General features: G+C 49.3%; 2 protein-coding genes across 2 annotated transcripts in view; one reads left to right on the forward strand and one right to left on the reverse strand.

Annotated features, from left to right (window-relative positions):
• Positions 1-2,804, reverse strand: part of ANKRD16 (ankyrin repeat domain 16) — an 8,278-nt gene extending 5,474 nt beyond the window's left edge. The window contains exons 1-2 of the mRNA XM_026044329.1: positions 2,494-2,804; positions 1,360-1,580 (exon numbers count right to left, since the gene is read on the reverse strand). Coding sequence (XP_025900114.1) covers positions 1,360-1,580; positions 2,494-2,804 — 532 coding nt within the window. The remainder of the gene's footprint in view (positions 1-1,359; positions 1,581-2,493) is intronic.
• A 1,876-nt stretch (positions 2,805-4,680) lies between these two features.
• FBH1 (F-box DNA helicase 1) overlaps positions 4,681-20,725 on the forward strand; it is a 19,136-nt gene continuing 3,091 nt past the window's right edge. The window contains exons 1-16 of the mRNA XM_026044330.1: positions 4,681-4,822; positions 4,949-4,987; positions 6,433-6,980; positions 7,539-7,669; positions 8,655-8,790; positions 8,893-9,083; positions 10,713-10,823; positions 12,540-12,634; positions 13,905-14,073; positions 14,500-14,728; positions 15,647-15,734; positions 16,100-16,186; positions 17,606-17,742; positions 18,837-18,936; positions 19,114-19,235; positions 20,459-20,534. Coding sequence (XP_025900115.1) covers positions 4,681-4,822; positions 4,949-4,987; positions 6,433-6,980; positions 7,539-7,669; positions 8,655-8,790; positions 8,893-9,083; positions 10,713-10,823; positions 12,540-12,634; positions 13,905-14,073; positions 14,500-14,728; positions 15,647-15,734; positions 16,100-16,186; positions 17,606-17,742; positions 18,837-18,936; positions 19,114-19,235; positions 20,459-20,534 — 2,401 coding nt within the window. The remainder of the gene's footprint in view (positions 4,823-4,948; positions 4,988-6,432; positions 6,981-7,538; positions 7,670-8,654; positions 8,791-8,892; positions 9,084-10,712; positions 10,824-12,539; positions 12,635-13,904; positions 14,074-14,499; positions 14,729-15,646; positions 15,735-16,099; positions 16,187-17,605; positions 17,743-18,836; positions 18,937-19,113; positions 19,236-20,458; positions 20,535-20,725) is intronic.

Here is a 20,725-nt window from a genome sequence, read left to right on the forward strand (position 1 = left end):
AAAAAAAAAAAAAAAAAAAACACGTTGTATTATAGCAACATATGGAGAGCCTTAATTTTGGCTTCTTTTTCTTGCAGGTCAGTTTGCAAAATGATCGAAATAAGTCACAAAATGATCGAAATAAGTCACAAAATGATCGAAATAAGTCACAAAATGATCGAAATAAGTCACAAAATGAACCCAAAAGCTGCTGCATGAGGCTGCTTGCTCAGGGCAACGGACGGAGGGCCTGCGGTGTCAGCAATAAGTTCCCCACGGGAGATGCTCTTTGGTAGCAAAGCCCAATGAGGGCTCCCCAGCCTCCCTCGTCCCCACACAAAATGCAGGCAGGGCCACCTTGTAGGATTAGGAAAACTGGGCTATCTGGGAAAAAAAAAAAAAAGCACCATTGCATCCCATAGCAGCGACAGACACAGAGCTGCAGTGCTTGGATGCGGCTTCCTTTAATTGCATCTCCTGCTCTCTCGCCGTAGGCTACGGATATACAAAGCTGCAAAGCTCGGGGAATCAGCCCGAGAGGAATCGCATTGGGAGGAAATTATCCCTCGACAGACGAGGGATAATTGGGCCCCGCAGCCAGCTTGATTGGTCACGGGTTAATGTGCTCATGTGCCTGCCTGAAATATAAACCAGGAGACGGATGGGGGTCTGATCGGATTTCCAATGGCAGCTCTGTCTCCAGCCCCTCGTCCAGGTCCCCTCTGTGATGTCCCCAGTCATGGAGATGGTGGCATCGTCCAAGAAACCCGGGAATGGAGCATGAACGAGCCCCAGGGAGCTCGGGATAATCCTCACTCAGTGACAGGGCACCATCCAGCCTCAGGTCCCCTAAGCCCAAGTCTGCCCTACAAGCCAAGATACATTCAGAGCCCTATGAATTCCCCAAAATCGGGGGGATTTGCACCTGGAAAGGTTTTATATACCAAGGGAAAGTTACGGCAACGTGTCACAGGAAGGCAGGGAGGTGACCACAAAAAAGAGACTTCAATTGCAGGCAATATTCCAGCACCCTGGGAACTGAGGATCCTCCTCTCTGGCACATCACTAAGAGGATTAACCCTTATTTCTGCTGTTTATTTATTCAAAGGTAGCTAAAATGAGGCAGCAGCGTCAAGGTGAAACCCTGCAAAGAGGTTGCAGAGGGCAGGCGAGGTGCCACCAGTGCCCACCACTCACGTCCTGTTCTTTAAGGAACATTTATCTGCTTCCCTGTGTTTTTGCACCAAAATGGGTCACAGGGAGCTTCTCCAAATTAAACAAAAAGTGTAACCCCAGCCCCAATCCATCCTCCACTGCCACCATGGCCCCATTGTCACTCTTCTGTCCCCGCGTGCCCAGTGGGGACAGGTCCCTCCTCACCTGCCGTGTGCAGGGGTGTCCTCTTGATGTTGCTCTGAGTGTCCCAGCAGGTTGGGGACACGTCGAGCAGGTACTGGAGGACGGGCAGGTGGCCCTCGCGGCTCGCAATGTGGAAGCAGTTCCAGCCATCCTTGTTCCTCAGCAGAGGGTTCGCCCCGTGCTCCACGAGCAGCTCGATCACCTCCAGGTTGGTCTTGGTGCAAGCCATCATCAGGGGAGTCCTGCAAGGAAAACGAGGCCATTAAATTCACGAGGGAGACGCTGCTGCCCAGGAAAGACAGCACCAGAGCGAGGATTTACTCTGAAGGGGGTAGAAACCACAGTTATCTCCCATGTTGAGTTTAGTTTGGGACTAATTTCCCTGCCCTCACCAGCAGCAGCCCCTATTTTCCTTAATTACCACATTACACCAGCGACAAGATGTTTGCAAAGGTAACAGCTGAGCTGTCCTAAGAAAGGGGCATGTTTTCCATTTCACCCACTGTTTACCATCTTTTCCCAAACATTCCACTCTGGACAGAAACCTTGGAGTTTTCCCAGGAAAAAGCAGCGATTCTCCAGGACTGATCAGTGCAAGCAGCAACGAGAAACATCCCTAATTCAGAAAAAAAATGAAAAAACTCTCCCACAACAGTGGGTTTGGAGGTCGAATTAGACACCATCTGCTGCGGGCGACAGAGCTGGGAGCTCGGGGCTTCTTCCAGCTCCCTCTCCGCACAGGGGCCTCAGGCCTGGGTATATATTCAATGCAAATAAAATGCAAATAAAATGCAAATAAAATGCAAATAAAATGCATGGCCAAGGCCATGCCCTAGAAAGCCCCAAATTGCTGTTTTCTCGCCCATGGACAGAAGGACAGTGAGGGAATATTAAGGAAAACCAGGTCTGCAAGAGAGTTTGCAGCCGGATCCAAAAGCCTCTTCCCACCTCCATTCCCATGGACATCAGGACAACACCAGAACAACCAGTGACCACAAGGACTGGCCCATCTGCCCGGTGATCCTTCACCTTCAACAAGACCCTCCCACCTCTCCCTCAATAGGAAGCCGCTTTTCTGTTAGCATGACTCTTATTTTCTCTCTTTTTTGGCACAGACGAGCAGTCTTCCCCGCCGAGAGCGGCGCTCCCACCTACCAGTCGCCCTTCTTGAGGCAGTCGACGGCGGCGCCGCGGCGCAGCAGGTAGCGGGCGCAGGCGGCGCGGCCGGCGGCCGCCGCCTCGTGCAGGGGCCGCTTGTAGTCGCCGTCGGCGCCCTCCAGGCCCAGGACGCCCACCAGGAAGGCCAGCACCTCGAGGCGCCCATGGCGGGCGGCGTGATGGGCCAGGGCGGCCCCGCGCGCCGCCTCCAGCGCTGCCTCCTCGGGCCCCAGCGCCGCCCGCAGCTCCTCCAGCCGGCCCGTCCGCACCAGCCGCAGCAGCCACTTGGCGTCGGCCGCCGCGCACATGGTTGCCACGGCCGGCAGGGAGCCCCTGAGGCCTACAGGAGGCTGCCCAGGCCTCTAAGCGGCTGCTCAGGCCTGGAGGGAGCCACCGGGGCCTATAGGAGGCCCCTGAGGCCTGTAAGTGGCTGCCCGGGCCTACAGGAACCTGCTGAACTCCACAGGAGGCCACCGAGGCCTATAGGAGGCCGCCGAGGCCTATAGGAGGCCGCCGAGGCCTATAGGAGGCCGCCGAGGCCTATAGGAGGCTGCCGAGGCCTATAGGAGGCTGCCGAGGCCTATAGGAGGCTGCCGAGGCCTATAGGAGGCTGCTGAGGTCCACATGAGGTCGCTGAAGGCTGGAGGCGGCTGCTGAGGTCCACAGGAGGCCGTCAAGGCCCATAGGAGGCCACTGAGCTCCACAGGAAGTGGCCAAGGCCTGGAGAAGGCTGCTGTGGTCTACAGGAGGCTGCTGCAGCCCACAAGCGGTTGCTGAGGCCTACAGGTGCCCGTCGAGGCCTGGGGGAGGCTGCTGAGGTCCACAGGAGGCCGCTGAGGCCCAGAGGAGGTCACTGTTGCCCAGAGGAGGCTGCTGCGGCCTATGGTGGCTACTGAGGCCTGGAGAAGGCTGCTGAAGCCCCTGAGGCCTATAGGAGGCCACCAAGGTCCATAGGTGGCCACTAAAAGAGCCTCAATTCTTCCTCCCCCTTCGAGCTGAAGCCACCCAGGCTCATCCGTGGCGGCGTGACGTCACCAGCGCCGTCGTGACGTCATCATCAGAGCGCCTCCGCTCTCTCGCCGACCCTCCGTGGAAGCTCGCGCACCCGGAAGCGGCTCGTCCCCGCCTCTGCTCCCTCCCCATTGGGCGGCGCGGCGCGAGGCGCGTTCCCATTGGCTGGGGTGGGGCCGGGCGGCGGGATCGCGGAGCGGGGTCGGCGCGCGGCGGAGGGAGCCGAGTGAGCGCGCGGAGCCGGAGCGGGAGGGGGGAGCGGGCACCATGGCAACCGCGTGGGCGGGGGGCACGAGGCGGGAGGCGCCATGGCAACGAGGGTTTGGGCGGCAGGGACCATGGCAACGGGGCGGCGGGGTTGCCATGGCAGCTGGGGGGGCCCTTGGCCATAGCGGGGAAGGGGCCTGTGGTGATGGGGGCTGTTAGCGACCGGGCAGCACGGGGAGGCCTCGGAAATGGGGTCCCAGAGCAGGGACAGGGGAATGGCAGTGTCGGAGGGGCCATGGCAAAATGGAGATGTGGCACTGGCTGCCTGCGGTTGGAAAACGAAACAGAAAGAGCCCCGCCAGTGCCAGAAACCAGCTCCGAACGGAAAGCTCCTCTGGAGCAGCCGCCATGTCCTTCTCCCTACCCACTTGCAGCCCTTATCCCTCCTTTCCTACTATGTCTCCCTGTTTATGAATGAAATTCCTTGCTCAGGGACTTCCCGCAGGGCTTTTCGAGATTCCCACCAGGCAATTTTTGTGGAAAGATGACACATTATTTGCATTACTGCAATAAATCACGGGGAAGAGGTGTGCTACAAAATGGCGTTTTCTCCTTAACTGTCGCAATCTGTTTTGGGTTTTCCCAACTAAATCCCTCCATGATATATTGTTAACGCTGTCAACCCGAGCTTTTCTGCGCTCCCAAAGTGACCGTTTCCCTGATATCACCAGCTGTGAATGTGGCATTTTGATAACACATTGCCTTCCCCTGGTCCCTCAACGCCTGCTCTAAACTCTTGCAAACCCCAGTGGTGAAAACACTGGGGCTGTCCTGACAAACTTGTGAAAAATAATCACGAAATAGGTGCACCTGCTAAAAACACAGCCCGTTTATTGCTGCTGCTAACGGCTCTTGTTTGGTTGTCCCTTTTTGCATGCTGGCGAAGCAGTGAAGCGCTTCAAAAGGATGCACCTCACGGCCGAGGACTGCGAGGCCATGGCGCGGAGTGGCGTGGGCTCCCTCACACAGCCGCTGAGCCAGAGGCCGACGAGCGGCGATGGGAACAGGGGCCTCTACCCCAGCCAGCGGGCAAGGAAGTCCCGCGGAGGTACAAGATTTGGCAGCCGAAAGCAGGGGCGACCCGCGAGGGACCCCCCGCGATTCGTGGCTGCGCGGGGACGACGTCTTCCACAGGGCCAAAATTGCAGGCTTATCAGTTTGCAAAACTGATAAGACTTGGAGCTAATCAACGCAGGACACAGCGGAGTTAAGGGTGAGGCTGTGCAGAGGTAAAGGCCTGGCCTCCAAAGCAAGGTTTAACTGCTTTTGCACAATAACATATGCTTGCATGCTCACAAAAGCAGAGACAACATTTGAGAAGCAGAGGGAAAAAAAAACCTTAAATATTATCCCTGAAACTCAGGTTGCTCTAGAGAGTGAGATTTAGGAGCGCTACAGCTGCCTGGCTAGTGTGGGGACCTCTCTGTACCCAGGGTAAGGTGGGCAGAGAGATCTGCTGGTGAACCAAGACACCAGAGTCCAAGGCTCTGTGCTTGCAGACACACTTTTCATTTTATATATAAGCCCCCAAAAGAGACCTTTGGCAGATTCACTTTTAAAATCCAGGTTCAATCCTCCAGGTTTTGGGGGTATTGGACTTGGACATTAATCGGGGAGCTGTTTTGTTTGTTTGTTTTAAGCAGCAAATGTCTTGCAAATCAGATCTCTTTAAGCCATAGCTCCATGAGCAGCCAGAAATAAACCCCATTAAAATCAGCAGTAGTTGCTTGTGATTTTTTCTTTTTAAAACCTATTTTCCCCGAGTTTCCTCCTAGCTAAGCATCAGGAGATGCTGCAGGCTAGGAGCAGGATGGGGTGGATGCCATCAACGCCAGTAAGTTTAGGCACTGAGATGGTTGCAGGAGGCACAAGGGCAGTGCCCATGTGCTGTGAGAGAACAGCGAGGCTGCCCAGACCACGTTGTTGCCAAGTTTTAGTTTCCTTCATGCTCTCCAGTGTTTTTCTTTTGCCTTGCAGCCAGAAGGTGTCTGGCGAGAAATGTCTGTTTAGCCTTTTGGAAGTGTTTGTGTCTCTCATTCATGGGTACAAGCAGCCTGCAAACGCTCGGTGCAGTGACCCAGAGAAGCAGCCAAACCCTGAACTTTCCCCAAATCTTAGTCTCTTTTTCTTTCACTGGGTTCACAGCAGTAAATAACCACTAAAATAGTGGTTAGTAAATAAACACTAAAAGCCCTGCCTTGGTCTCACAGTTGTACCACAATAGTTTGACTTGCATTTTTATGCTTCCTTCCTGCCTGTGGAAATATCTAGTATCTAGTTCAATGTGTAGCCGTGTTTACCTTTAATGCATGTGTGGTTAGTTATGTTAGCTGGGGGTTGCTAATCTGGGAGGTACAGATTAATATAGGCCATATCTTTTTCAGGAAGCTCTGAGAGCTCCCAGAAATGCTCAAAAAATGCCCAGGTTATGTGGATAGATAGTGCCCGGAGGTGAATTTTGACCTCCGTGGTCAACCAGAGAGGCAACAGGAAGCCCAACAGTTCACTTGTAATCAAGCTCATAAATCCATGAGTTGAGGTCTCCATCAGGAATAGATGCAGCCTCTCATCTCCTTATCAGCTAGGATGATACGCAGCTAGCACTGCATTTTACTCTCTTTTCCGTTGGCTTCTCTAATGTCCCTCTCTCATGCCTAGGTCATCAGAAGAGCATCACCGATTATTTCAAGAGCTCTCAGACGCAGCAGGAAGGTGCAGGGAGGACACAGAGCCGTGAAATCAAGGAGGAGCGACCAGATTCCCTCTTCAGTGAAGCTGATGAATCCTTCAGCAGTGCAGAGGATTTCTTCTCCTTCCTAGGGGAGGAAGATATTGCACCAGCTCCCAGGGAAGGCACCCGCTGTGGAAAAAGGACCCTGTCCGCAGCAGTCACGGGCTGCCACGGCACAAAGCACCTGTGGGATGAGCCTGAGGAGAAGCCACGGGTGCTTCATCCAGCACACAGGCAAATCAAGCAAGAGCAGAGCCAAATCAAGCAGGAACTCGATGACATGGAAATCGAACCCCTTCCCGATGCTCGCTACGGACTCCTGGGCACCCGGAGCTGGGATGTGCCTCAGGGCAGCATGGATAAGCTGCCCGTGGAAGTCCTGAGGAAGGTCTTTGCTTTCCTCCCAGTCACTGATCTCTACCAGAGCCTGAGCCTGGTGTGTCGCTTGTGGAGGCAGATTGTCACTGATCCTCTGGTAAGGGCTGCTGGGACACTGAGCTGAGCCTGGAGCTTCTCTCGCTGCTCCGCTGTGTCTGAACCCTGTGGCTGCATGTGTTGCTCTGGGAACATCCATCCTGGGCCTGTTTGTCTGGTTTTTTTCTTCCCTTTAAACCCATTTAAGGGTCCTGAGCCTTTCCTGTTAGGTCTCTTTGTCAGTTTGCTCTTCAGGACTTCAGGAAACACTCCTCCCGCATTCCTACCTGTTGAAATGCCAACTTGCATCAGGAGATCAGGTTTGGAATAGTTTCCTTAGCTGCAGTCTTTCCATGCATGGAAAGAGCATCCCGATCCTCCACAAAATCCCTCTACTTTGTTTCCCTTATAGACTTTTTTTTTTTCTGCCATGGATCAAGCAGGAAATTTGGGCTATAAGATAGGGCAGTCTCCTGTCATGCTGCTGCTCTGTGTCACCAACCCCATTTCCTATGTGTGTGTGTGTGTGATGTTTCTCGGAATGAAACATGTTTTGTGGGTGGGCCTTTAGCTGTATTTTTTATTTATGGAGCTTATATTTTTTTCTGCCACATTGCAGTTCATCCCGTGGAAAAAGCTCTACCATCGGTACGTCATGAAGGAGGCCACGGCCCTGCACACCGTTGGGCAGCTCTTGGAGCATTACGCCATAGCCAAGGAGCAGGAGGAGTGTATGGTGGGCATGATCAGGTGAGGCTGCCTCCCCCCGGGGCTTTGTGGGTGCAGATCCTCTCACCTTCCTTGCTTTGAGTCTTCTGCTTCATTCTATTAACCGAGAGAAGGAAGGAAAAATTATACAAGCCATAGAGAGTACCACATTTTGGAAGGTCATAGTGAGAGGATAAGAGGTAAAGGACATAAACTGCAGGTTGGGAAATTCCACTTATTATTAGGATAGTGGTCAAACACTAGTGCAGAAAGTGGGAATCTCTGTGCAGAGAGGTGGGAATCTCTATCCATAGAGATACTCAGCTGGACAAATAACCAATATTCTCACCAGGACAAGTAACCAAACCTTGAAAATGGCCCTATTTTGAGCACAGGATTGGATCAGGTGGCTTCTGAAGTCCTTTCTGACAGTTCAACCTTTGCTTTCTTGCAATCTTTATACAGAAAAGTCCCCAAAATAACAATTTTTGTCACCAGGGCATCCAGGGAAGACGATACGGAGCACGGGGCAGTGTGGATGCACTAGGGAACATGGTCCTGGGTGCTGGGCCCACGAGCCTCTCTCAATCACTCCATCCTGGCGCCAATACCTTTAAGTGGAGAATAATTAACCTTGTAGTCAAGGACTGGGATTGCTTTATGGTGGACTCCACATCCACACAAAAAAATTGGGTATGTTAAAAAAAGTGGATGTCAGCAAGAAGCTGTGGCTTTCCACAACCTGGATCTGGGAGCCTGGAGGATTATTTCCAGGATGGACCCATAGCACAGCAGTGGAGAGGAGGCTGCTAGGAGCTCTAAGAGGAGCGAGAGGACTAAGTGATAGCGAAATGGTGCAAGAAGAAGGATCAAACTGGGTTAAGAGCAAGGCAGATCCCTCTTCTGCAGAGACACCTAAAAACTAGTAGTGCTCCTAGTAGAGAACCTTATTTGTGCAAGACATGAATGTGAGTAAGCTCATGGAACGGGGTTTATCTGCAAGTGCTGCTGCTGCTGTTGTGCACAGGTGCGTGTCTGCCATCCACACCAGCCAGAACGTCAATCCCAGCGCCGTTCTCCAGTGCCTGAGGAGCCACCACCTCTTCCCAAAAGCTGCAGCCTGCATCGCCGGCAAAGTGCCGCACTTCCAGAGCAGCACGAGGGTAGGTTGAAGCTGTTACCCTGCATTCCAGTTATTCCCAGCTCTACCCCTATACCCATTCCAGTTATACCCCTGACTCGGTCCTTCTTGTCGCGGCCACCAGCCTCAGGCCATGTGGGCGATAGTGACAACGATGGTGCTTTTCTCCAATGGCATCCGGGACATCCAAACGCTGATGGAGCGTCTGTGGAGACCGAGCTCTACGCTGTCCTTCGTGGACGTGACCGAGGCACTTTACTGCATAGCCACGCTGCTCTATGCCATGAGAGAGGCAGATATCGCCATCTCCAACAGGTGAGGAGCATGCTGAAAAATAGCAGAGCAGTTTCTAAAACTTCTGGGCAACCTGTTTTGTTTTTGAGCACGTGTCTCCGAGGGGCGTGTGGCACTGAGCAAACTCAGGAGCAGCAGTTTCATGCCCAGAGGAGCTTAATCTCACCCAGCCACGAGTTGAGGCCAGTCCTAGTTATGGAGGGGCTTTTAGATGATGTTATATCCTAGAAAGCCATGGTACAAAACACATTTTTTTTCTGGCTCCATAGACCTGCTCCAGTGGGAGTTTGGAATACTGGGAATTGTAAAATAAATCACAAAATAAATTCCCATTACATTTGATTTGATTCTTGAACTGTATCATAGTCTACTTCTTTTTTGGAAGATAGTGTTTAATTTTCTTTTTCTCCCTGAAACAAAAACAGGAATCTTTGAAACAGAGGTTTAAAAGCTGCTATAGAGACATTTAATTAGAAATACAGACATACCAGTAGAAGCATTTAAATACAGTAATTACCTTTTCTACCACTGGTCCTGAGGCTGACACTTCACTCCTCTTTCTACGTGATGCCATAACTTGATGTCATTAACTGGAGTAAATGACTGTTAAGGACCTGGCAGACAAGGGGTCCAGCACAGGAGCAATGAGAGGCCGGTGTGAAAGTCCCCTGTGTCCCATCCCTGTCTCCTTGAACAATCTAGACCATGAGAAGAATGAACAACTGCATCTTTTCTGCTTGTGACATAAAGCACAAGGAGGAAAGATGTCCTTAAGGAACCATGTGAGATATTTCCTGAGTGGTGACAGCGACCTCGAGTTGGCTGCTGTTAGGTCAGAGCTGCAAAGCTGTAGGAAAAGTCATCAGCAAGGACAGCAGTGTCATCCCTGGAGTCTGACAGTGAACGGGAAGGGAAATTAATTGTAAACCAACTAAGTAAAGCCAGAGACACACGTTCCTCTACACACAGCAGCAAAACACCTCAAAGTGGTTTTGTCAGGGCTAACACGCTTGTATGAAATAACCATAAGCCACTTGCTAAATTGAATTTACTTTTGAGGCCAGAACGAGCCCCAGCCTCTCTCTCCTTGGACTCTGTTGCTGATTGTGGTCTGGAGAGCCAAAGGATCCCGTGGACTCTGATCCCAGGTCCTGTTTGTGCAGCTCACTCTTAGGTAACATCTCATGCCCAAGCCTGAGCAGGACAAGGGAGAAGGAGCTCTCCCCATGCCACTTTTGCAGTCACATCTCAAAGTTTAACTGATGGCAAATTGAAATATTGTCTCATGCCCCATGATATCCTCAGTGCTTCACAATGCAAACAGAAAACATTTCTCCTGAATTTAAGCAGAAAAGCTCTTGCCTGGCTGCAGCCCTCAGCATTTTGGAGCTTTTGTCTTGCTGGGCTCATTGTCCTTGATGCACAAGCAGGTTTGTCCCCTTCACAAAAGAACTGGGGTTCCCTAATCGAGATACAGGCAGCTTGCTGGAAAGGGTGGCTTGTGTGCACCTTGTGCATAGCTCATCAGAAGGATTAAAGATGTTAGAAGCCTTTTAGGTAACTGCAGAACTTCCATTTGTTGTTGTTGATATTTCAACATGGATATTGTTGCTATTTCAGTCATAGATCCTTTGTTGTCCTTTCTGCCAGGATCCATTACAATGTTTTCTACTGCTTGTATCTGATGGAAAACGGCTCCGTGACTGCGGAGGCAGAGGAGGAAACACCTGCTTCGCGCTGCAGACGGGACCTCTGGTCCGGGTAATGTCCACGGCAGAATTGAGCAATGCACCCGAACACGCAGCTCCCTAGCGGAGCCCTGAACCTCGGAGCAAGGATTTCATGCCAAGATTCAAAGTTTTAGAATGACTAGTGCTAAGCCTCGTTGGGCTCTTTGCCATCTTCTGCATAAATTCTTGGACAAAACCAAAACCAGGCCTTAAATCTATTAGGTTGCTTCCACTGACTGAATTTAGTTCTGTTTAGAATTCACTAGTGAATTCACTAGATCAGTGAATTCAGATTCACTGATGTGACTGCTCCTATTTTTTGGTGGAAGACATCGCGTGGTGCAACGTGTGGTGAGATTTCACACAGCTAGAATATCTACTGTAGTCCCTCATCCCACCTTCCCTATGTTTAAGCTTTGAGGTTTAACATAGGCTTAGCTTAAACTTAAAAGCTTAAACATAGACTGTTTAAGCTTTAAGGTTGAGCTCGATGAGCTTGAAGGTCTTTTCCAACCATAATGAATCTATAAGAAGCTTTGGAAGAAGGGGCAGAGGTTTAACAAGAGGTTTAGCTAGAGGAGCTCTCGTTTAAACAACATATTCTTCTAGACATGTTGAAGTTGCTCACAGCCAAAACCAGGGCTGGATTGCTGAGGATGTAGTGCAAAAAAAATGCAGTAGTTCATTTGCAAGCACTTTATTTGTGCATGGGGGAAAGGATATATCAGTCCCGGGATGCTGCTTTGGCTCCATGTTCTGGATTTCCTTGCTTTTGCTAAAGGAAAGGCACTTGGGGCAACACATTTCCCTGGCCTGTGGGAGATCCCGTGCGGTTTCGCCTCTGCTGCAGTTACCTTGAGTTGAGTCGTTTAGTCTCCGTATCCTTATCTGCAAAATGGGAACAGCATTCCCATGCTTTCCTCCCTCACAGAGGTGCAGCACAGATAAATCCAATAAAATCACCAAAGATCCAGCAGCGTTAGAGGCAATTAAAAATATATCAAAGGTGAACAGGTGATGGGCTTCACTTCTTGATGATTTCCCATCCTTTCGTGTCTTCCCTTCCATTTGAAGTCTCCTTAAGGGGAGGCTGCGTGTCCTGGAGAAGACGCATTTTGGTGACATCTAACTGCTAATGTCAATGATATTTAAACAAGGCAACACATCAGGGAGGGCTCTGTGCAAAGAGAGGTTTGCACTGCTGCCTAATTGCAGGCTTCAGACATTTATTAATAAAACAGTGGTGCTTCAGACCGAAGCATCAAATGCCTTTCTGAATGTTAATCAAAGCTCCTGGTTCCCCTGTGAGGCCGGGCTAATTGGTCCATCCTGCATGACAGGAAAGCAGAGAGCAATTCAAGGCTCAGGCTTTCAAAAGCAACAAAATACCCCCGAACTTTGCTCCTGTTTATTTCCAATGAGTCTGAGGCTTCTGGGTGTCAAAATCATTTGGAAAACACAGCTTAGGACCCTTGAGAAGATCTCCTATGGGACCTTCTTCCAGGCTGCACCTTTTATTTTGCCGTCTCCAATCTTTTCTTACTCCCTAGAATTTGCTGCTTTTCTGACTGGCTCAATAACCAAATTACTCCAGTCCTGCCTTCTAGGTAGCACTAGAATTAGAACCTAAAACTAGGAGCCATTGTTCCTTGGTTTCCTCCTGTTTGTTTGATGGTTTTATGTGGATTTTTTACCTTAATTCCCTTTCCTCTGTTTTCTTTTTTCTTTTTTTGTTGTTTCGTTGTAGTAATTGCCCTGACATAAAGCTGACGCATGAGCAGAAAAGGATATTGAATCACAAAATTGAGCGTGGTCAAACAGTGAAAATTATGGCATTTGCAGGTAAGAAAGCCAAAAAATGACACGGTGAGAGGACCAGCATAACCCCTAACTCTGATCCTTCCCTCCCCGTTCCTTCTCCCAGAGGAGTTCTGTGGGTGCCAGGAGATCAACCTGACTTTTAATCCATACAAAATGTCAAAGCGAGCAGAAGAATGGGTAAATGTCAGGTTGGGACATGATGCAGGAACAAAACATTTGGGTGCAGCTTGCAGGGCACCCACCTTAGCCTTGCTTAGGCTCGTGCTGGGCCAGTTCTCCAGCGTTACTGTCCAAAGGCCACTAGACGGAGTTGCTCCTACTTTTTTAGAGCTGATATTCATGTAGGAGCGAAACAAGTCAAGAAATCTGGTTTTGAGCTTTATTTTGAAGAAGGGGAATTGCAAAACATCAAGGAGACCTGCTTGAAAAGGAAATGATCTCCCTGCACCTGCAGAGCATTTCCTTCTTGGGTGCTTCTTGTGTCGGTTAAAAAGTTGACATGTCCAAAATGATGAAAACAAAAGTCTTTGTGAGCTGTGAAAAGGTCCCTTGCAATTACAATAGGGCAAGGCAGAAAAAAAGGAAAGAGTTTGAGAAACTGTTGGTAAAAAGCATAAAAGCAAACATCAGACTTCAACCATCTGCAGGAGGTTGCTTGCCAAAACGTCTGCTGGATTGGTACCTGATTGCAATATAAATTATGTCTTAGAGTGAATGAGGCTGTAGCAGAAAAACTATGTTTCTGTATCCGTGTTCCTCAAGGATCCTTCTCTATAGGACTCCACTGGAGGATCTGCCTCAGATTTATGTGGAAAAGGTTAGGGATGGAATATGCTTTGGTATTATTCATTTCCTGACCTGGACTACATCACTCCAGAGATGTAGGAGACCTCAAGTGGGAAGCAGCTGAACCAGCAACTAACTTGTTTAAAACTGTCAGGACTTTAAAAGCTGGGAAGGTGGAAAGGGGGTGTCACTTTTTTAAAGGGAGACGTGAGAAGAAGACTTCCAGTGAGGCCAATATCTTTACCAGGCAAATGGGTAAGAACTCTAATAAAGGATAGAACTAATGAGTAAGCACAAATAGATGTGCCAGGCAGGAGATAACATCAGCTTGGAGAAGGGGACCCTGGTCCCCTTGAATCTGTTAGGATTTTGGCAAGTAAATGTGTCCTGCAGGGAGGTTTGGTTGATACAGCCTGTGTGACTGAAGGCAAGACTGGTAAGAGAGGTGCAAGTTCATCCTTCCCTGACTCCAACTGCTTTTTATTCATTTGCTTTTGCTTTTCAGGTACAGGAAAGACCTCGACTTTGATCAAGTACGCGGAGAAGTTTGCTGAGCTCGACTTCCTTTATGTGACATTTAACAAAGCTGTGGCAGAGAGAGGGAAACGTGTCTTTCCCCGAAACGTTACCTGCAAGACTTTTCATTCACTAGCATATGAAAGTGTTGGCAAACGGTGAGCGGGGTCTTCAAATCCTTCGTTGAAGGCCGGTGGAGCATGGAAAAGGCACGGGAGGAAAAGAGGGTCTGGGTTTTGAACTAATCTTCCAGGGCTTGAGGGAGCAGAAATGCCAAGGAAAACAATTTCTTCCACCCGCTTTAAGCCAAACCACAATTTTCAGTTTCTGCATTCTCTCAGCTAGGATGAGCCAGTGATAAAACCTGTTGCTTCCCCCAAGAATGCAAGAAGGATAAATATGTTGAGGATTTTGAATTGTCTCTTTACAAGGTCAAAATTCTGTGGGCATTAGTGAGGGTGTATAAAATAGCACTTCTGTGGACATTAGTAAGCAATAAAAGCAAAAATGAGCTTGCTGTTCTGGCAGGCTTTTCATATATATATCAACTTCTTTTTTTTTTTTTTTTGTCATCTCTGATACAGCTATAAAGAAAAAGGCAAGCTAAACTTCTCCAGTCTGTCAGCTTTCTCAGTAAGTTTCCTTATCCAGCACCGCGAGGGACAATCTCAGTACATAAGAGGGAAAACAGTCAAAGAGACACTTGAAAACTTTTTTGCCTCTTCAGATGAAGAGATCTCTGAAGAGCACGTTCCTACTTGGTTCAAAAATACCCATGGCATAAGAAAACTCGTCAGCCCAGAAGAAAAGAGAGTGAGTATCTTTGATGAAGCAAGACTTGAGCTAGAAGGTTTCAAACAGGGGCTGTATTCACCACATTTCTTATGGATCATGGGTATTTGTGCTTCGGCAAAAAGAAATAACCCTCAAAAACTGTTTTCCCTCCAGCGACAAATCCAAAGGAATTGGGATTTGATTACTGCCCCTGCTTGTGTAACCGACTCGTAAGAGGAGGTTAGACCAAGCTCAACCCCACGCACATATTTCTTGCCTGTAATGAAAAGAAGGAAGAGATTGTGGGTGATTTTATCAGTGCCTGAAATGATACCATGTGTAAAGACAGGAGCCTTTTTTAGTAGTCCTGATATGCGGAGGAGCTGGAGCACAAACCTCTTAGCAGCTCTTAGAGGACAACACTGACATTGCAGGCAATGCAGGCTGGAACTCTGGAGAAAATTAGCATTTTTGCTCAGCAGTGAGCACAGCTGATCTGATCCACTCCAGTTGTCAGGAATTTACTTGGCAGCTGTTATATCTGGCAGGAAATAAATGATATCCTTAAGGTGTCAGGTACCTTTGCAGCTGGCAAGCTCACCAGAGAAGCCAAAATAGGCCCAAGGTCAGGAGACTCTTCTATTAGCTGCAACAGAGACTTTATTAAATGGGGGGAAAAGCTACCCAGCACTGACACAGAAGAGAAATATGAGGAGAAAATGTTCAGAGAATTGGACAGTCTACCTTTAAACCAGTGTGAAAAAATCCGAGAGCAATCAGGGAGTTGTTTGGAAGGAAGGAGGGAATTTGGAAAGGCAGCTAAAGGAGGGATATGACATTTAAACTCTGCAGGCTTATTGCCAGCTCTGTACCAGCTACGCTGGGACTTCAGGATCTGCTCTGCCTAGGCTATTTTTCAAAGCAATCTATCCAGACTCTTCTGGGTTTGCTTTCTAGATCAACGTTCAAGAAGCAAAGGAGATATGGTACCATATGAAGAAGCTGGATGGAGATGCAGAGAAGAATTACAAGATAACATATGATGGTAAGAGCCTGCAGATGTCAAATAGCTTCCAGGTAAAGGGAAATAATAGATCAAACCAGATGCAGCTTTTTCATGCACCTTGCCCTGGCTCATCAGGGAGTTCCAAGCAGACATCAAGACAGGAGGGGTTGTTTAGTTTGTTTGCAATATGTGGAAGCAAATGTGCAACCTTTCTAGATGTCGTCATGCTTCCAAGCAAGGAGTAGGGCTAGAAACTGCTTTATTCATTCATTCATTCATTCATTCATTCATTCATTCATTCATTCATTCATTCACCTTAAGAAGAGATTACTTTTTAAAGTCATGATGTTGCATGACCAGAAAACTTTGACGCCCTGGCTGACGGGCCTTGTTTTCTCCCTCAGGATATTTGAAACTTTGGCAGCTCAGCAAGCCTCAGCTCACAGGATACGATGCCATTTTTGTGGACGAAGCACAGGACTGCACTCCAGGTGAGTGGTGGCAGGAGGCAGAGCCACATCCTTCCTGAGCAATTTAAAAGGAGGATGCTCACGTGCCCGGGAATGTGTGAGAAGCATTAAATAAAGAGATTCCTGCTTCTCAGGGGTAACATCACAAGTGATGAGAAGAGCCTTCCCTTATCAAGAGAAGGGGATCTGCTGAGGACATCTGCTTAAAATGTCTAAGGACATGAAGGGGGAATGTGGGGAGGAAGGGCCAAGCTCTTGTGGATGGTGGCCAGTGGCAGGCCAAGGGGCCCTGGGGCCAAGCTGCAGCGCAGGCAGCTCCACGTGGCCGTGAGGAAGAGCTTGTTTGGTGGGAGGGTGCCCGAGCCCTGGCCCAGGCTGCCCAGGGAGGCTGCGGAGGCTCCTGCTCTGCAGATCTGCCAGCGCGCCGGGATGCGCCCGGGTGCCCCGTGCTCTGGGTGTCCCTGCTGGAGCAGGGGCTGCGCTGGGGGAGCCCTGGGGGTCCCTTCCAGCCTCAGCCATCCTGGGATTCTGTGAGTGACTGCGCTTGGTCCTGGATCCTTGCAAATTCCATAAGGCCATTTGCACAACAGCAGGCGGGATGAGCAGCAGCGTGTGCCTCAGCTGAGGGGCAGCAGCCACTGAGAGCAGCCTCATTCTGCAGCTTGGCCCATCCAGATGTGCCCTACAGACCCCTTGGCTGTTGCAAGGGGATGGGATACGTGTCAGAGCTGTGCAAGGGGGACAAAACTGTGTCCAAACCATGCACTTGAAAACAGGGGAAGGAGGGCTGAAAACAGCACAGTGTTTTCAACAGCTATTAAATCAGTTCAGCTGCTTCCTTGGCCCATCTGCTGCTCATACTCATGGGGCCTGTGGAGCTGGCGGCCCCGCCAGAGCGAGGGATGGTCGGCCAAGCTGTTCCCAGTGGATGGGAGGGCTTGCAGGGAGGTGGGCTGGGTCAGCACGTGCTTGGGCGATGCCTCCAGGCCCCTGGGAATGGGTGGTGGGTTTGTGCTGGGCTCAGGCCTGTGGAATGAAGATGCTCCGCAGTGCTAATGTGTCCAGAAGTATGGGCAGGCTGGGACAACGGGAACGTGTACGTGGAGTTCATCACCTCTGCACTTGCCTCTCCTCCCCTACTTGCTTCTTCCTGCAGCTGTGATAGCCCTATCTTCAGTGTCATAAGTCATTGTGCAAGAGCTCTGCTTTAAGTCTGGAGTCTTAGCTCATCTGGGCTCAATTCTTTCTCCACAAAAGCATCTCGCTGCCTCAACACGGTGTATTGTTGTGTGCCTTGCCTTGGGCTCCTGCTGCCTTCTTCATCGTGTTCTCTCTTGCTCGATGAGCAGCTCTGGGCACCTGCTTATGAGCTTCTTGCTGTGCAGTTTGTTCCTGCTTTCCGAGCGGGCTGCCCTGTGACGCTCTCCCCTTTCCCCACAGCCATCGTGGATGTCGTGCTGTCGCAGTCGTGCGGCGTGATCCTCGTCGGAGACCCTCACCAGCAGATCTACACCTTCCGAGGGGCTGTCAATACCCTCTACACGGTGCCTCACACCCATGTCTACTATCTCACCCAGGTAAGACAAGGAGGCACCTGGAGGAACTTTCCCCACGCAGCTCGAGGAGATGGATCCTTTCCATCCAGGAAAGATGCCAAACCTTGAAATAAAACTGCACGGATTAAAGAGGACACCTCTGCTGGCTCTACGGGTGGCATTGACCTTGCCCCCTGGCTCTGGGCAAACCGTGGCCTCACCAGCTTTGTCCCCAGCAGCCTTTAGACTGTGACCTCTCGTGCAGTGTTTGCTGAAGGCAGGGTTTCAGGAGCCACTCTGGTCTAAGGTTGCCCTCAAGGACGGCTGCTGTTCCCCTCTCGGAACCAGTGCTAGTTGTATTCCCAGGTTGATTATCAAACTGGCTGTTGTTGCAGCTGAAAACTCACCCTGATTAGGTGTTTTTTTTGGTCTCGTTGGCCTCACAGTGATGTAATTAATGTGTTTAATCACAGATAGCATAAGGGCAGGGACAGTTTTTCAGGAATGCCTGCAGGACTAATCAGCTTAAGCCAAAAGTGAAAGTTTGTTTAGGTGCTAACGGCACTAAGGCCCTAAGCCAGAACTACTACCAGGAAACTACTACCAGGAAGCCCACCCATCCCAGATGCCTTTTCCTGCCAGCCTGGCCCAGGACAGGCCTGTGGGGATGGGGACCGTCTTTATTTTTTGTAGCACATCTCATGACAGGCTTGGGACCTGCTTCATACCACTTTGTTTGCAAGCTTCTGAGCACATTTTTGGAAAACAGGAGCCTCCCTCCTCTTCCTCCAGTAGATCTTTTCAATAAAACACCACAAATGCACTTGGGGCTTTCAGCCCCAGACACTCAGACTGTTGGCACCAGATCTCTGGGATAGGGAAGCCCAGGGATCAACTCTGACACTCTGCTTTGCTATATGTGATGGTCCATCTCTCAGCGCAGCTCCCATGGCCTTGAGTGCAAACATGACCAAGCATTCTGGGAATAGATTCTGGGGATTTGGGTGCTTTTGCTAAGAGAAAGACCATCAGGAGGGTTGGTGTGAATTGTACAATTTCAGTATGGTAGAACTTTGGCAAATTATAACAAGTTCCTCCTGCTGTCTTGCTTTCCTTTCCTTCTCTTTTCCACACAGAGCTTCAGATTTGGTCCTGAAATAGCTTATGTGGGAGCAACCATCCTGGATGTCTGCAAAAGGATCCGGAATAAGACGCTGGTGGGAGGAAAGCAGGAAGGTAAGTTGGCTCTGGACACTACTTAGCACCTTCAGCTCTGCTCGGGCACAAGGAGCCCAAGAGCTACTGCATAAACTGCAGTGATTTGGGGTTAATCCTGCTTTCTGAGCATCTTTGGTTTTCCCATAGCTATCTTCTTGCTGCACTGACTAACTGGGAATTAATTTCTGTGCTCAGGTGATGTGAGAGGCAGCGTGGAAGGGAAGATAGCAATGTTATCACGAAGCAATTTCAGTGTATTTGAGGATGCTGTGAGACTTACCGAGAGAGAGAGACCCATAAACATACATGTGATCGGGGTAAGTGGATGTGTCACTCGTGTCCCCATCTCAAGTGCCCAGCCTGGGCAGCACTTGCCTTTTGCTACCAGAAGGATTCAATGCTCCCACATTAGGAGAATAAAAATCAGCTGTAATTGCAAGCTGGGTGTAAACACTCTCCCCTCTCTGCTGGTGAGAGGACTGGGGACTTCTTTTTTCAGAAAAGCATGTGCATAAGTGCAGACATCCATGTGCTTAAATTGTGGGGATGCTTTCATAATGCTTCCCACATTTCCAAAACCTCAGGAGAATCTGTAGTCTTCAAACTCCAGGAAACAGGTACCCGGGATTTGAAGGTGTTCTTGGTTTGCAGTGAGAGAAGCAGAAGTGCACACAGTGAGTGACTGTCCTAGGGCAGCCCATGCTTGGGGAAGAGCTCAATCTTTTGAGTTTTAGGTTGATACTTTAAGTTCTAAATTTTTGTTCTTGTTTTTTTGCCTGGGAAGCTGCATCAGTTCTGCCCATCAGAACAAAATGACTGCTTGAACTCCTTATTCAGGAGGAAATTCAGGCCCATCTTTGCAATTTGGAATGAGAAGTGTAAACACAAACTGTCATCTCTTTTTCTTTTCGAGAGAACAAACTGAATTTGGAAATATGGAGAGAAAAAAAAACCCAATTTCCTTCACTCCTTCATTTTTCATTTCCTTCCTAAAAGAAATATTGCCAAAACAAAGCACTTTGTTGCAGTGTATATTGAACCCAAAGCATTTACAGCTGGTTTAGCATGTTTCTTCCCACTACAGTGGCCCACATTTTCCTGGGAGCAGAAAGCAGGACATTTTGGGAGTCGAATGGGTCTGGAGCTGCCTGTCCTGCAAGATGTTTTGGAGACATTGACCGACAGAATTCTTCATTTCCTTGAAATGCTCCAGAGTGCAGCTGCTTGAAACCAAAATGACCAAATGACCTCGTTAGCCAAAAAAAAAACAAATGTTGAAGGTCCTTTGAGTCGTCTGTAGAGACAGCAGCCTGTGTTCTTCTCGCTGCCCATCTCTCTTGCATGAATCCGGAGATCACTGCCTTCCCAGATACTCCTTTCCCTATTCCCAGCTGGTTTAGGAAAGTGTTTTCCCGTTGTGTCTGCAGCAAACTCCCCTTATTTGCTCCCGGATGACACCAACAGCCACTGGACCTCGTGAGGCTGTTTATGATCCGAGACATACGTGTTCAGATGTATGTTAAGTTGTTCTTTGTTTTAGGGGCTTGCCCGCTTTGGACTCAGCAAAATTCATGATATTTGGAAGCTCTCCCAGCCGGTACATGAACGGGAAAGATGTGAGTATGTTCTCAGCCTGCTCTCTGCAATCCTCCCTGCAGCAGCATGAATGCTCTAGTTGCTGCCGTGGCGATGGAAAGCAAAATGATCCACAATATTTTTATTTTATTTTTATTTTATTTTATTTTATTTTATTTTATTTTATTTTATTTTATTTTATTTTATTTTATTTTATTTTATTTTATTTTAT

This window comes from Nothoprocta perdicaria, unplaced genomic scaffold, assembly GCF_003342845.1.
Source record: "Nothoprocta perdicaria isolate Ctin4 unplaced genomic scaffold, notPer1 scaffold_359, whole genome shotgun sequence".
NCBI lineage: Eukaryota > Metazoa > Chordata > Aves > Tinamiformes > Tinamidae > Nothoprocta > Nothoprocta perdicaria.